Source organism: Myodes glareolus, chromosome 8 (genome assembly GCF_982192425.1).
Source record: "Myodes glareolus chromosome 8, mMyoGla1.1, whole genome shotgun sequence".
NCBI classification, from domain to species: domain Eukaryota; kingdom Metazoa; phylum Chordata; class Mammalia; order Rodentia; family Cricetidae; genus Myodes; species Myodes glareolus.
Window position 1 is genome coordinate 79,292,136 of NC_142033.1, and position 16,781 is coordinate 79,308,916.

Sequence of the window (16,781 nt, forward strand, 5' to 3'; positions counted from 1 at the left end):
CTTCTTCCACCTTGTTGGAGGCAGGGTGTCTTTTTGCTGTCAGCTGATGAATAATACCACAGGCCAATTGAAGCATGATTTCGGGGGATTTGTCTGTCTCTGCCTCTTGTCTCACCAGAGAAATGCCAGGATTACAAATGCTTGCTAACCCCATCTGGATTCTCTTGTATGTTTAAAGCAAAGATTCAAACTTGGTGTCCTGTGATTTCAAGGCAACAGCTTTACCACTGAGCCATCTCACTAGTTCCTAAAGACTGCATTTAAATAAATTTTGTAAATAGTGTGCCATTGTATCTGACCTCTATTTTGAAATTGCTTAATATTATGCAATAAAATGGCAAAACAATTTTAAATTCCTAAGAGATGTACATAATAATGATGATTGTATGTTCCTTATTGATGAATCTCAAATAATGTAAGAATTTTGCTCAAAAAATATACAAGTAAGCCAGCAATCTTTCTTAGAAGAAAACACTAATCTTGTATATTCTTGCTATTAAACTAAATAGGTTTATCAAGCAAAGTCAATGATTTCAGAATTGATAGTTAAATATACCGATGTTTCCATATCTTCTTTCCAAATGATTTCCTCGAGAAATCACTCTAGAGAATTCCAGAAGTCCTCTGTGCCAGAGCACTTTCTAATGCAATGCCTGCTTGTTATTTTCCATCTAGGTGGTAAATGGATTTTTGATTTTGTTAAGTTCAAACCTTCAGGGTGCGCCATTCAGTCACACGAGGAGCTGCAGAACAATGTTGGTGTTTTGTTGACTTATAGGAGTAAAACATCCTGCCTGATCTTGTCATAGGAAAGGGAGTACATTACACGTCAAATGTCACTCAATCTATGCAGTTGGAGGTCAGGGAGGTGCGTCTTTGGAGCTGCTGTCTAGGTGAGTAGCATGTCTTTACTGTTGCCTAAAGTCGAGGTGGCTGTGTCTGTCACATGCCTGCTCATCTTCACTAGTCTCAGGGGGAGAAAAGACTCATTTATTTGCGGGCTTGTTAGCGGTTAGTGTTGGAAAAATTGCCCCAGAGGGAAAGAAAGTGGCATCGCTCAGAGGTTCTACAGCAAATTTGGAAGTCAGTATTTGTCTTACTGTTTACATGAGAAAACGGAGAAGTGGAAACTCATCCTGTAGAGACTGGCATGAGTGAATGCCTTTTTGAGAACAGTCTTCATCTAAGGAGTGTGTTTCTGCTTAAGAAGTTGATCAAGGGACTCCTCATCTTTAGGATGTCAAATGAAACACTTCAATAAATTCCACCGGTTTTAAAAAATTGCGTTAGTGCAGTGCACTAGGACTATCATGAAGTTCTAAGTGCAGAGGGATGAAGACTTGAGGAGAATCACATCCAATCCAGGAAGAAATAGACCAGTATTTGGTTTGTGTGGGCCTTATGAGCCAGCGTTTGCTGAAAAGGTGCACCTAGGTTGAACATTTTGCAGATTGATTAACTGCTTAGAATTTCCACGGTGGGCTGATGTTAGTGTTGCTGCTTTGAGAATTTGTATTGGAAAGGTTAGCCTTTGTAATGTGAGTGGCAGATGTGTTTCCATTCTGTTGAAGGTTTTATTTGCAATGCTGTTGTTTATGTGGAATTTTTATGCTTTTGTAGCTTCCTCTATCCAATATTATACAAGAATTAGCCCCAGTTTTATTAAGGCTTTTATGGTTTCATTACCCACTTGTAAATATTTCACCATGCTATATTGGGGATTTATCACATTGTAAAGTAATCAATAAAGAAGCCATTTCATTTTCTTAATGGCTAGATAACTGTTCCAAGCCATTTGCTTGGTTTCGCTCAGGTGCTGTGCTTTGGATATGGTTTGTTCCCTCCCTCGTGATGTTTGTGGGTGAGGACACTGAGTGGTGATCATGATTCTGTGCTCATCGACCGATTAATTGTTCATATGGTTAATGGATTATGGGTTATCACCAGGGTGGACCGACATAGCGCCAGTTTGGCTAGGTCTCATAAGCTCTTCCCATGTATTACGGAGAGTTTCAAGGCTGCCAGTATGCAAGCCACTGACAAATGCATCCTTCAGGAACCGGCAGAACTGTGAGCAGAAATCAGCCTCTTTTACGTGTAACCGACAAATCTGTAGTGTTGTGACACTAGCAAGAGAAAAGAAAGACTCTGTGCCCGAGTTTGTGCCCACTGAGTCCCCACACAGATAGAAATTAGTCTTGGACTTGCCAGCTCCACTGATGTGTCAGTGTGCCAACACCACGTGGTTCTAACGACTGCTCTTAGCCTTTGTCACAGATCGTCCCCTCTGATGATACTTTTCCAGGTTTCCATAAACAACGACATTGCAAACAAATCTTAAACAAGATGGAAACCTCTCTGCCACTCGTATTACAAAGGCCAGGTTCTCTAATAGATTCTCAAAAAATAATAGATGTATTGCTATGAAATTGAGAATCAAATGAGTCTACAACATACCTTTTGAGGTTTTAAAACCACACATTTTTTTTTTGCATAAAAACTATGCCTGTTTGGGCCCTCCGAAAACAATTTAACATTGAAATAGCAACAGATATGAATGTGGACAGAGCAGAGTAACAGCCCCCACGAATGCCATGGCCACTCCAGTGATTATTTCACACCCATCTTCTTTCTCCAGCTTCCTACTTCTTTCCTTCCCTCGCAGAAACTGAAAACAGATCCTAGGTGCATCATTTCACATGTAAATATTTAAAATACAAACCAAAAAGAATAATGTTTCTTTTTAAAAAGTGAGTGTTTTGGTAAATCGTGGCACGACTAACATTTTATATGTGTTTATTTTGTGTGATGTGTGTGTGTGTGTGTGTGTGTGTGTGCATGCCATGGCATGTGTGTCCTGGCTTACATGACATGATGTGCTTATGGATATCAGGGGACATGTCTCAGGAGATGGTTCTTTCTTTCCACCATGTGGGTGCCAGGGATCAAATTCTCGTCGTCAGAATTGGTAGCCTCTGTTACTGACTGAGCCATTCTGATGGTCAACCATGTTTCTTATTTGAGACAAGACCTCTCTAAATGTCTTAGGCCAGCCTCAAACTCAGGCTTCGTTTGCCTCAGTTTCCCCAATGCTGGGATTCCAGGTGTTCTGCCTCTATGCTCAGAAACAATTCATTTAAAAACAAAACTGTAATACCATTTTCACACAGATACTTACGATTTTTTTTTTTTTAGCAATAATTCTTTTTGCTTCACTGGTGGGGACAGAACCCAGGGCTTCATGGATGCTAGCCACGTGCTCTGCTTTTTCTCTGCAGGTGAACTCCGTTACCCATTATTAACTCATGCCTGCTCCATAATTACTGTGAAATTCTGGCTTTTATTGAGATCATTATCATTCTGGATTAGGTTAAAGGGAGTTGGTGTCTTCACAGTTGAACCAGGCTTGCCCTTTATTGAAACCTTTTAATCATTCTGCTGCATAGGGTCTTTCCCACATATAAATTCTCCTTGCTTTTACCTGATACTTATAGTCTTTGTTGTGGCTTTTATAAATTATGCTCTTGATCTGACCATTGTTTTTATTCATGCGTAGCTTTGATTTACATGCAGCAGTTTCACAGCTAACAGATTACTTCAGTTTCTACTTGTTTGTAATTTTTTGGGGGGGGGGTTCGAGACAGGGTTTCTCTGTAGCTTTAGAGTCTGTCCAGGAACTTGTAGACCAGGCTGGCCTCGAACTCACAGAGACCCGCCTGCCTCTGTCTTCTGAGTGCTGGGATTAAAGGCGTGTGCCACCACTGCCTGGCTTTTGTTTGTAATTTTTTTTAAAAAAATTATTATATTTATTTTGTATGGAGGTGGTCAGAGGACAGTTTCGGAGAGCTGGTTCTCTCCTTCCACCATGGATGGTCTGAGGACTGAATTCAGATAATCTGACTTGGTCACAGAGGGCTTTTCCTTGCTGAACCATCTGGCCAGCCCATTTGTAATGTTTAAGAGGACAGTACCGAACTCTGAGGAGTCCGTCAAATTTACCGGCTAACATTCATGGCCAGAACTGGCTGCTGACTTTTATCTCTAACTTAAGAAGTATCTGTGGCTTCTCTACTTCTGCTGCCCAGAGCCTGTAGCTCAGAGTGACAATGGAAACAGTGGTGAGAGTGGGCCTGGCACCCAAGACAGGGGATAAATACGTGAAAGTGCAGAAGCTGTAGTGAGGATGGCTTCCCAGTGAGATCGTCTCCTAAATACAAAGTCACCCCCGATGCTCAAAGTGAACTGCCCCAAAGATGTTGAATTGCTTTTACTTGTCTTTTTTTATTAGTAAAATCCATTGACTTCTTACTGCTTAGTAGGGGTGAGTTCGAGGTTTACCTCTCACTCCAAATCTTTGGTTCTTAGGGGTACAATCTGTTGTAAGGGAATAGCAACATCCTTGGACATTCTGGCTTCATGGTCACCACCTTCTGCACCCGCTCCTCTAAGTGTGATCGCTGGGGATGCCGTGGACTCGGAATCTGTACAAACAAGTATACTTTGGATGTCCCCAGTTGCTAAGGATTTGAAGTTTCACACATAACAAAGATTCAGATGCTTCATTCTGGAAACAAAGAAAACATGAACGACTTATTGAGATTTTTCTGGAAGAATCCCAATGAATAGTGTCATAGTGGGGAACGGGGGAACACTTCTTTTCTTCCCTAGCTCAAGTGCATTCAGATAGTGCACTAGTGGATGGGAAGAGAACAACAGGCAGGGAGGATGTCATTAGCAGATAAGCAAGGGGGTATGAAGATGTTCAGGAGGTCTCAGTACGCCAGTGGCTCTCACTGTTGTTGACTCCCCTCATACTCCATGCTGTGCCAGTAAAAGGAGAATTGTATGAAAACAAGACCCATAAAACTGACTGTGAAGGCTGAAGCAGAAGATGAGGCTAGCCTGAGCTACCATAAGCAAGACCCTGTTTTGTTAAAAACAAAAATAAACAAGCTTCACCAAACTCAAAGCTAATATGAATCCAAACCCATATGAATATGCAAGTAGAACTCTACAAATATGTCCATTTAAAATAGCCATCCCCTGGTATCTGGGAGAGGGCTTTCAGGGCCTTTTCTTGATACTAGATCCATGGGTTCCCAAGTCCCCTATATAAAATGGCGTAATACTTGCATAGAAGTCAGAAGTCAGGGTTAGCTTTCCATGTGGTTCAGACCATCTCAGGACGTCTTGAACCCAGGGCAAATGCTATATTAACCATTGCTATGTTGTAGTGTCTAAAATACACTAACAAGGAAAATCTTTACTTGCTTGGTGCAGTCAGTCCCAAAGGCTTTTCCATCTGTGGGGTGATTCTGTGTGTGAGATCATTGTATGTCAACAGCTGTTTGGGCACTTGGTGGTGGGGTGGAGGAGACTTGGATCAATTTCATTGTTGATCAAAAAGTATCATAAACACTTATCTTTACATAGCACGAGATGCTTCCTACACATCTCTTCGGCTAGTTCAATTTTTGTGACTAACTATAGATAACGAAGGGGTATTTTACACACTTTAGTGCACATCAGGAAGTTTATCAGTTAACAGTGGGTGTTTCCACTCATTGGCTTGGGAAGAAAAGGTTTACCTGCATTATTTGGCATTAAATATCGACTGCCTTCCTTTTCCCCTCTCTCCACCTCATGTAACACCTTCAAAGCTAGCCCCTTTCCTCAAGGCAGATGAGACGGTCACTATCGAACTGAACTGCTCATGTGGGAGATTGTTTCCTATCCATGTGCTGGGCGCACGATTAAAAAGAAAAGACCGAGAATCTCAATACATAGGGGACTAGTAGCAAGTGAGAGCGGGTTAGAAACTGCTTTTGCAAGTGTCTGCCTCTTATCACTAATTTTGCACCAGTGCCATACAGTTAAAGGATGTGCACTGACATCTATGTACGAAGCAGAGTGGAGTGATGGCGGCCTTTCTTAGCTCTTGCTTTAGTTATAATTATTTCCGGGCAGCAGTTCTAGCAAATCCCTCGTAGTGATGAGGCCACACATAACTTAGCCTTTCCCGGCGGGTTCTTACCTGGAGCTCGAATGTTTGGACAGTTGTTTCCGCTTTGTTATACATAAACTGACCTAGGAACATTTCTTCTCCTTCGCATTTTTTCATCATGCCCTGCAGAGAAAGCAACAGGTATGGAGGCTGTAACAAGTGGGTGGGTGCTCGATGAAAGAAATGGGTGCGGGTGTTCAAGATGCTGCCGTCCACCTGAAGCTGCCGGTGTTGGAGCTGGGGAGATGGCTCAGTGTGGGTAAGATTGCCTGCTGTGCAAGCTTGAAGACTTGCATTCCAGTCGCCAGCTTCTGTTTAAAAATGTGGACAAGGCTGCCTGTGCCTGTAACCCCAACACTGGGGGTCAGAGACAGATAGAACCCTTTGGCCAGCAAGCCTTGCCAAGAAGGTAAGTTTTCAGTTCAGTGAAAGACGCTGTTTCAAAGTACTAGGGCCAAGAGCAGTTGAGGGAGAATTTGGTTCATCAGTTCTGTAATACAGAAGGAAAATGGGAAGCACTTGTTCTTGCTCAATGATTCCTGCCTGGAGGAATCAGCCAGGATGCCTCCAAACAAGGAACGGTCGTGAGTAAACACAGCCCGGCAGGGCCTGCCAAAACCCATCCTTAACACTGCAATGTTTGTGAGCCTCAGAGGCTGGAATCAGGACGCCTCAGCAGCATGGGATTAAAAGCACTGGTGGGTCCAGGAAGTGGGCGACATTTTCCTCCAGCCAGTAATATCAAAGGATAGAGGTCAGGCCTAGCTAAGCCTTCGAGGAAAAAATAGGAGTAGGCACTCAGACAGAAACCCTGGGGAAGGTCAAACGACAGCAGACAGAAACACAGACTCCTGTGCTCAAGGTGAAACCAGCACCACAGGAACCTAGGCTGCAAGCCCAGAAAGGCTCGGGCTCTGGGCCACGGTATGCTAGAGGACAGGGCGGGGAGGGACTCAGATCTGAGGCTTGGCTGACTGTCATTTCAACAATTCCTGAGAGCCCTCAGTCCATGGCAGTCCCTGCCCACCAGCCCCTGCCAGAGCTCTCCTCCTGAGCCAGCAGTTGTGCCGCTGAGGGCCATCTTGTTCTCTTCCTCCTCTGCAGGTCCCAGCAGAGCGGCTAGGCTGACACTTGTCACATGCACGAATCCTTCCCGAGTCAACTGCATTGACTGTGCTGCTGGGCTTCCACGGAGCGTCTAGACACTCAAGGAAAGCCGCTCACAAGACCAACAGAGACCCTGTAAACAAGCAGAAGAGGAAACGAAACTCTGCGATCCACTGATATCCTCTTCTGGTGCAAGGATGGCAATGCTTCAAGCGCCAAAGACTCTAAACAAGCAATAGTTGTAGAAACTCAAGTCTTAGCGAGTGTAGTTTTGGTGGAAGAAATGAAAAGTCTTGCATAGGTGTTAGAGTAAAATAGATGCAGTCTTTCAGAGACGGAATAGGAATCAGAAAAGGAAACTGAGAAACAGACTTCGGGATGCAGGAATGAGATCCCATGGTATCAGTCACGCACCAGGCTCATCTAGCAATCATCAAATTGGAGCCCAAGGGTAGAAGAGGTCTGATGGGATGGCTGGGAGGAAGAGAGGAGGGCGAGGGAAGCATGGCTTATTCGACTTGAACTAACGATGGGAGGAGATGTGATGGATGGAAAGCTTGGCAATGTATTAGAGACAGACAGGCACCAAAGTGAGCAAATTAGACAAACAGGCAGCAAATACCTTTGGAAATGTTTAAAACATGTTCAGTAAAGAAAGTACCTTTCAAATGCTACCTGACCAACAGGGACCAGGAAAACGTCATTTTCCCCTGACTGAGACAATGAAAAAAAGACTCACATCCCTCCCTGCCCTGCCAAGAGCCTCAAACATGAAACACATATTTAGGAGTTCCAATCCAGTGTGTATTTCATAGAAACAAAGCCCAACTGAGCCCGTGGTAGACTCTTGCACAGTCTACCATATTCATAAATATTCATGGTCTCATTATTCATAAAAGCCGAAGCCCTGCAAATAGCTCTTAGATGTCTACCAACTAGTGGAAAAGTAAAACACAAGCAATCAAACATTTATTCTTGGCTTCCAAAAAGAAGTCAAATATTGACAAGAGCTACAATGTAGCTAAACCTCTATTAATTACACACTGGAGAGCACACAGAGTGTGCTGAAGATAGTGTCTGACACAGGTGAATTTATGAGTCTAAGTCCATTCCTGGTCGCCAAGGGCTAGGGATGTGATGGGGGATAAAGGTGAAAATTAAGCAGTTTGGGGTTCCTTTGGAAGGCGACAAAAGTGTCCTAAAATTGTGATGATGGATTCAGAAGTGTGAATACTAGAACCACAGAAGTGTGCACTTCAAATGGGTGTTTTTTTTTTCAAGACAAAAGTATCAAATGGGCAGAGTCACAGAAAAGACATGATTTCCATCTTCTATTGGAGGAAGCCATCAAATAATATCGAACACTGAAAAATTAAGAAATAATGGTAAAGGAAAATATGGAAGCAGGCTCCCCAGTAACAGGTAAGACTTCTGCTAGTGCGGGCTTTGAGAAAAAAAAGAATTGGGAACAGGGAGAAGCAGGAAGGTGCATTATGACATTTATGTAAATAGGCCGCATTTCAGGTGTATGTGTATAACGTTTTACTTGTAAAAAAAAATATAAAATCAAACACAGAAATCATTGGTCTAATCCTCCCAGTCTGTAACTAACAAGGAAAACGCCCTAGACATAAGATACACAAGAAGCTAGTGTACAGTTCAACGGAGAGTCCAGGGCGGGAGATAGCTCAGTAGTAGATTTCTAGTTTAGCCTCCAAGAGGCCCTAGGTTCAGTCCCCAAAGACATGAGGGTAGTTCATCCTTCCCAGTCTAACACCCTCTGTCTCCACCCTGAACGGCGGCTTTAGACAGCTTCTCACATAGACAGAGAACTCCTTGGGTGCACTCGAGGTGTTTCCTGAGGGGGACACCTTCTCCGAGATGTGCTCCATGGTGACTGCTGTTGGGATGATCTTCCTGGCCAGCTTGATCAGGATATGACCCTGGGAACCTGGAAAGGCCCAACACTTTCCAGGGTGGACATCTGGCTGGAGAGAAAATATGAAATGAATCTCATTTCTGGGTGTATAAATCTAATCTTTCAGTACTGAGCACCTCATCACTAGCAACTGTAAGATCCTTCGGACACAGAGCAAACAGGAGACAATCGTGAACACCCTGGGTCTGGTTGTTCATCCAGAGCACTTGTGCTTCTGTCCATTGGGGTCTCTACCACAGCAAGGTGTTGTTTTCACTGCTGCAACTAGACTGCTGGAAGGACAGCTACAGCTGGAAGTGTGGATGGTACTGGGATGATGGTGGTGCTGGGTGCTGGGTGATGTTGGTGCTAATGGTGCTGATTGTGAAGGTGCTGATGGTGCTGATGGTGATGGTTGTGCTGATGGTGTTGATGGTGGTGCTGATGGTGCTGATGGTGATGGTGGTGCTGATGGTACTGATGGTGTTGATGGTGCTGGTGGTGATGGTGGTGCTGATGGTACTGATGGTGTTGATGGTGCTGGTGGTGCTGATGGTGCTGGTGGTGCTGACAGTGCTGGGGTGATAGTGGTGCTGATGGTGTTGGGGTGCTGGTGGTGCTGATGGTGCTGATGGTGATGGTGGTGCTGATGGTGTTGATGGTGATGGTGGTGTTGATGGTGCTGGTGATGCTGGTGGTGATGGTGGTGCTGATGGTGCTGATGGTGCTGGTGGTGCTGATGGTGCTGGTGGTGCTGGTGGTGCTGATGGTGTTGATGGTGCTGGTGGTGATGGTGGTGCTGATGGTGCTGGTGGTGCTGGTGGTGCTGGTGGTGCTTAGGTGATGGTGGTGATGACTAAGGAGATAATGGTGTTTATGGTGGAAGTGACAGTGGTGGCAGAATTGACAGTGTTGGTGGTAGTGGAAGTGAAGGTGACCTTAGTGATGGTTGATGGGGAGATGCCGATGGTGGACAATAATAGTGACGGAGGTCCTGGTGGTAAAGAAGAAAAATGAAACATTTCTTTTACTAGGTGTGAAATCGTAACCTGGCAAGAAGAGAATGCAGGTTTGTCTCTGAAGACACTTTTCTATTTGAAAGCAGCTTCTGATGTCAGCTCATAGCGTGCTGATGGTCATGATCTTTCCACGTGAACAAAGGGCTAAGTGAAAATTTCTGTGACAGTCACCCCTGTGAGAACTTGGGATTGGCGTAGCATCCAATGCTGGCCTGGCATTTGGAGGACAGCCCCTTTTAACAAATGTCTGTTGAATGACTGACATTTTCAGTAGAAAAGGGGAGGTCACAGAATCAATAGAAGCGAAAGGTATGGAATTCCGGGTTTTGATTAAGTCTAGTTTTCTGATCTTAAAAATGCAATAATCAATAATAGCTTATTAATTATTAATGCATACAGTGTGATAGTATAGAGATGTAAGAAGTATCCTGGCTCTATAGGCAATGTGGATGTTCTTGCCTCCGGTTTAGACATCAACACAATCACGGTCCTTAGTAAGAAAACTGTAAGGTAGAGTTCACGTTGTCCTGTTTAGCACTTACCTGAAGAATCATATCTGGGGGCATCTCATAATTGAGGAACCCTATCCCATGCCAGTACAGTTTTGCTTTATTGTTTTTGTAACTTTCTGAGGTCCCAGCTTCAATGACAGAGGCTCCTAAAATTGCAAAGTATTTTAAATTTAATGCATAAAACCTAACACATGCCATCTGGATTTCAATGATCTCCCTGAAAAGCTACCACTGGCAAAGTCACAAAGTCAGATTCACACTCAGAGCTCAGTTAGACCTGTATAAACTACTGACATCCTGTCATTTCCAGAAATGTGTTTGCTCATCTATCTCTTGGTTTTGAAAAGGGGTCTCACTAAGTATTAAAGACTGACTTTGAACTTGTAGCAATCCACCTGCCTCAGCTTCCTAAGTGCTTGGAGTATAGGTATGTGGCACCAAATCCAGACAGAAAAATCATGTTTTATTTATTTATTTTTAAATATTTATTTATTTATTATGTATACAATATTCTGCCTGTGTGTCTGCCTGTAGGCCAGAAGAGGGCATCAGATCTCATTTCAGATGGTTGTGAGCCACCATGTGGTTGCTGGGAACTGAACTCAGGACCTTTGGAAAAACAGGCAATGCTCTTAACCGCCAAGCCATCTCTCCAGCCCATTTTTTATTTTTCTAGTTTCACAAAATTTCTGAAAGTTATGATAAAAAATTCTTAACTACTGGAACAATTGAATCAAAGCTAAAACTAATACATATACTATATTTATCAGCATCCAGAAAATGAGATTTTCTGTCAGCCTCCTTCAGCAAAGCCACACCACGTGTGTGCCCTTCATGTTATCTTTGTAACAACAATTATGCAAATTCATCAGACTTTAATTTTTTGTAGAAGGTTTAATTGTAATAAAACATAAAGGTATTTAGCAAGCATTATCTTTTTACGTTGTTTCATTTAGGAGGGAAACATACTTGAGACACGAGAAATTTTAAAATGCAAATCACTTTTTAAAATTTCACTTGAATAGCACAGTATAACCCTGACGTCCATGAGCGTGCATTAACATCCATGTTCTTGACCAGGCGTCTACGCTCTGAACTTTGTCTGGGATAGCACAGTTTGAATTATTAAATGTGGGCCCATGGTTGCCACAAAAACCAAGAGGAAAGAACTACAAATCTCCAATTTAAACTTGAAATTTAGATACTGAATAATAGTTAGGAAGATGGCTCAGCGATTAAGAGTGTTCTGTTCTTCCAGAGGACCTGATTTTAATTCCTAGAACTTACTTCAGGTAGTTCACAGCCACCTTTGACAATAGCTCGAGGGACACCAGGGACTCTCTGGCATCCATGAACACGCATGCACACACACACACACACACACACACACACACGATTAAAACTGTGTCTTAAGTTTTGAGTAACAGTCTTACGTTATACAATTTTTGGGGCTTGCTTATCCTGCAGTTGCTTTCCGTTCTCCAAAACTGAAACTGAAGCAGGCATCTTTTATCTAACAATTAATATTCCTACTTGTATGACCTGCTGGACAGGAAAATTCCTTTTGCATGCTAAGCTAATATAAGTCTGATTCCCCCTTAGAATCATCACATGAGAAAAAATTGTGGGTGTTCGACTGAAAACTTTGCCTCGAGACTCCACCTCAGTTATACTCCTCGGGCTCCAAACCCTGCTCCCTTAGAAAGACCACCAAAAGTCTCTTGTAGATCAGGCTGGCCTAGAACTCACAGAAGTCCACCTGCCTTTGCCTCCTGAGTGCTAGGATTAAAGGCATGCGCCACCACCCGGCTTTATCTCAGCTTTTAATTGGCTTATTGTGTTGGAGGAGAAACCCACTACCCAGGATCCAAAATCACTTGTCTCTGGGTTTTGAAGAAACTCCTGCTTATTCATTAGTTTAATTAATTTATTTTTTAGGTTTTTGTTTTGTTATTTTGTTTTTGTGTTGTTTGCTTGGCTGGTTGTTTGTTTGGGTTATCAAGACGGTTTCTGCCAGCCTCTACCTCCTGAGTGCTGGGATTAAATACGTGTGCTACTACCGCTGGCTTAGATTTTAGTTCTAATTAGCATTCTTAAAAAATAATTCACATACCCAATAATTCACCCATTTACAGTTCAGTGTTACTTATCTTAGCGTATTCAGAATTATGCCAGCCATCATGCGGCAAATTTAGGATGAGTCAGCTCCAAAAGAGCACTGTGAGGAGCAGTCCTCCCCATTTTCTTCAGCCTCCAGCTCCAGGCCAAGCAGTGCCTGATCAGTCCTCTTTCACACACCCACCTATCCCAGCCATTCCTTTTACTGTCTCTTTGTGGTGCATCGCAATCTGCAGCTTGTTGCCTGTGGCAGTTTAGGCTTAGCATAAAGCATTTGCGACCCCTGTGTGAAGTGGTGAGTACCACAGAGACATTCTTTATGCTGCCTTCAGAGTACTTTATTCATCTCTTCATTTCTCATTGTGGCGCATTCTCACGCGGCTTTTGTTGGGTTTTGCAGAGCCGAGGCTCAAACCCAAGCCCTGATGGGTCCCTAAGCAGGCACTCTTGGCACCGGGCTGTAGTCTCAGCTTTGGTATGCACGCTTTGCTGTAAGTGTAATATTTAATTCTTAGGTGAATACCTAGAGGTGACGCAACAGGGTCACTAGGGCTATATTTAACTTGAGAGGCAACTGTCAGGTCGCCTTCCAAATGTACCACTTATATCTACACATCCACGGACCGTGGATGAGAGCCCGGGGCTTTCCGGTGTCTGCAGCACTTGGCAGGCTCGCCGTCTTGTCACTCTGGTAGATGTGCCCTGACGCGTCATTGTGCTCTGGAGTCCCATTTCACTAATGAAGAATAATGCCCAGTATTTTTTCATGTTCCTTTCATATTTGAATTTCTTTAATAAAGTGCTTTCTGATCTTTTGCCCAGTTTTGAAATTGGATTTTTCTGTTTTATACTTATTGAAGTTTGAAAGCTTTCATAAATTTAAGATCTAAGAGCTTTGCTAAATTTGTGTGTAAATATTCTCTCTCCAGCCTGTGAATTTTCATTCTCTCAATTCTCCTTTTTAGAAGAGACATTAATCCTAACGGGGTCCAAACTCTCCGTTCTATCCCTTTGGTCACGTTTCAGTGTTTTCTTCATGATAACCTTTCTTAGGCTGGCGAAGGACAATTGAAAGTTCAAGGTCAACCTGGGCTATGATGTGAGTTCCAGGTCAGCTGGAGAACTTATCAAGACCCTGCTGCAAAATAAAAATTTAGGGAAGGTCTAAATATAGCTCAGTGATAGGATGTTTATCACACAAGCCAGAGAAAGTGAGTTCAGTCCCTAGTGCAGCACAGTAATGAATAAAAACACTACACCTCTTTTCTTTACATTTTGTTCTAAAAATTGTATAACTTCATGCCTTATACTCTGACTTTAGGTTCATATCTGGTAAATTACAGTTAAAGTTTAGTCTGCAATGAATGCCCTTTGTGCCAGAATCACTGGCTTGACTTTTCCATTTTGCCAAAACCCAATTCAGTGTTCTATGCCACCATCTTTTGATTTCCAGGCCTTTATAATAATCCTGAAAACCAGCTACCAAATGTTCCTGCTACAACAACCTACACACACCAATACAAACATCAGTTTTTCTAGTAGATATTTTGCCCTGTTTGTTCTCTGTGTTAGCAATCATGTTGTTTATAAGTTGACATATGTTAGTTCTTTTCTAATTTGCTTACTTTGTGTCCTCTTTCTCTCTCTCTCTCTCTCTCTCTCTCTCTCTCTCTCTCTCTCTCTCTTCCATTTCTTGTCTTGGAGCATGGGTTAAGACTTCTGTGGCATTGGTAACTAAGAATGGTAAGAGTGGATGGGTTCCTTACCATGGTTTCTCCTAAGGCCACCGTTTCTGGCCTTAGGAGAAACCATCCAGTCTCCCATAAATCACTGGATTTGACATAGGAATTATGCAGACATTCATTGTCAGGTTGAAGAAAATCTCTCTAGTTCATTCAGAATTTTTAATCATAAGTGAATTGAATGTCATTAAATGATTTTAATTTACCTAAACACCACAATGACCAGATTGTTAAATCTTTTGAGGTAGCAAATGGTGCAGATATAACGTCAAACAAGAAGGCTTTTAGTCTCAGAAGAAGTAGTATTTATTCACACAAATTTATTATCATTCTTGTGTATCCCTGGATTCAGTTTGTTGTAAGATGTTATAAAATGAAGCTGGGACATGGTGGCGCACACCTTTAACCCCAGCACTTGGGAGGCAGAGGCAAGCTGATTTCCCTGAGTTCAAGACCAGCCTGGTCTGCAGGCATAGTGAGTTCCAGGACAGAGCTACATAGTGAGAAATGTCTCAAATAAAAAAAAAACAAACAAATATTATGAAATGATAAATAGGGCAAGTGGACCATTTAAGCTTAGAGTCTTCTGTGTTTGCTTATGAATTCATAGTACAATTATCGCAGTGCTCAGGGGCCTAGTGTCCACCAGGCAAGTACTGCATGGCTGAGCTATAGCCCTAGACATAGTTTTCTTTTCAGGAGGGTTTTAAGCAGTGATGCCTCTAATCAACACATCATTATCCACTTCTTATTAATGACTTTTGATGGTCTGCACCTTTGAAGAGATGAGTTCACTCATCAACATTGTCTCTCACACTGCCCTTCCCTCCTCCCCTCTGCACTGCCCACAGACTACAGAGATTATAGTTCACATCCTGCCCTCCCCTCCTCCCCTCTGTACTGCCTATAGACTGCAGAGACTATAGTTCATACCCTACCCTACCCTCCTCCTCTCTGCACTGCCCATAGACTGCAGAGACTATAGTTCAAGTCCTGCCCTTTCCTCCTCCCCTCTGCACTGCCCACAGACTACAGAGATTACAGTTCACACCCTACCCTACCCTCCTCCTCTCTGCACTGCCCATAGACGGCAGAGACTATAGTTCAAGTCCTACCCTTCACTCCTTCCCTCTGCTCTGCCCACAGACTGCAGAGATTGCAATTCACAGCCTCAGTAATCTTTTAGGGTTAATTTCAACGGGAAGATGTTGAGCACCTTACTTAGTAAGCCATCTTTAAGCAGCGGCCTTTAGTCTGCAATAAGGCATCTAGCATCCCTGTAAGGGATCTATCTCATTTTGATTCACATAACACACAGTGTTGCCCATCTACTGAACTTAAATATTCCCTTTCCTGCTTAACTTCCTTGTGGCCTCTCAGTTTTCTCTGGGGTCCTTCTAGATACACGCTGATGGGGTACTGGAAACAATCAAAGGCAACCATTTCTAATATTTTCCTTAGCGTCTAAATTGTTAATTTCATCCCTTCTCAAAGTCATAGGGATATGTGTCATTTTGTAATAAAGAATTTTAAATGGTCTTAAAGCATTCCTTTTTTTTTTTTTTAAAAAAAATCATCTTTCATTATTCCCCCTGTACTCACCAGCTGACTTCAGGGCATAATCAGCCATCTGTATTTGGTCCGCTCTGAACTTTTTAAGCACATAATGTACCAAGTTTGACACTTCCTGTAAAGATCGGAGAAGCAGTTTTACATTATTAATCTCTACCAACTGCTTGCAAAGTTACGCTTTGCTTCATGAGCTTGGACCCAAGCTCCTTCATTTGAAGAGTCCTAAGATTTCCCAGCTGCTCTCAGAGACAGGCACCGGCGCCCTCAGACGTCGCGTCCACAGCCCTGTGGGAGTGACCCTTCTCAGACAACTCAAAGAACTAAAGCTAAAGTATGCTGGGAACCCTGGTCCCACACGTCCCTGGGGTTCCCTCTTAAGCCCTCCCCGCTGCACCATGGTATCTTCCCATGGGATGAGATGGAGCTGTGGTCAGGTGCGCTGCTTGCTGGGACCTTTACTAATGCCCTATACTTAGCAATAAAGACTGGAATATTCTATAGCTATCTGAGAATCAACAGGCCAGATGGTTGCTTATAACAGCAATTCTTCACCCCCTTGAATCAGTGTTAGGCTCTGAAGGTTTCTCTTGTTCAAAAATAAACAAGTATCCTGGGCCCGGTACAACAGTTGGATTTGTCATTGACTAACTTAAACACTGCGCCACAATTACAAGGACAAGCTAGAGCCTGGAAGCCATGGAAGGCCAGGGGTAGAGTTCTACACATTTCAAACCTAGACGTGGGGAGGTGCAATTGGTAGCAGTCCAGGCAGTGGGAGAGCAATACAGA

General features: G+C 43.1%; 1 protein-coding gene across 3 annotated transcripts in view; it reads right to left on the minus strand.

Moving 5' to 3' along the window:
* Nucleotides 1-4,254: 4,254 nt before the first annotated feature.
* The window catches only part of Sun3 (Sad1 and UNC84 domain containing 3), a 34,731-nt gene continuing 22,204 nt past the window's right edge, over nt 4,255-16,781 (minus strand). For 2 of the 3 annotated variants that reach the window (XM_085692191.2, XM_048450114.3), the window contains exons 6-10: nt 16,023-16,107; nt 10,591-10,706; nt 8,932-9,099; nt 6,035-6,127; nt 4,255-4,564 (exon numbers count right to left, since the gene is read on the minus strand). In XM_085692191.2, the coding sequence (XP_085548317.1) occupies nt 4,445-4,564; nt 6,035-6,127; nt 8,932-9,099; nt 10,591-10,706; nt 16,023-16,107 (582 nt within the window). In that variant the 3' untranslated portion in view covers nt 4,255-4,444. The remainder of the gene's footprint in view (nt 4,565-6,034; nt 6,128-8,931; nt 9,100-10,590; nt 10,707-16,022; nt 16,108-16,781) is intronic. The other variant, XM_087909181.1, reaches the window with a different exon arrangement.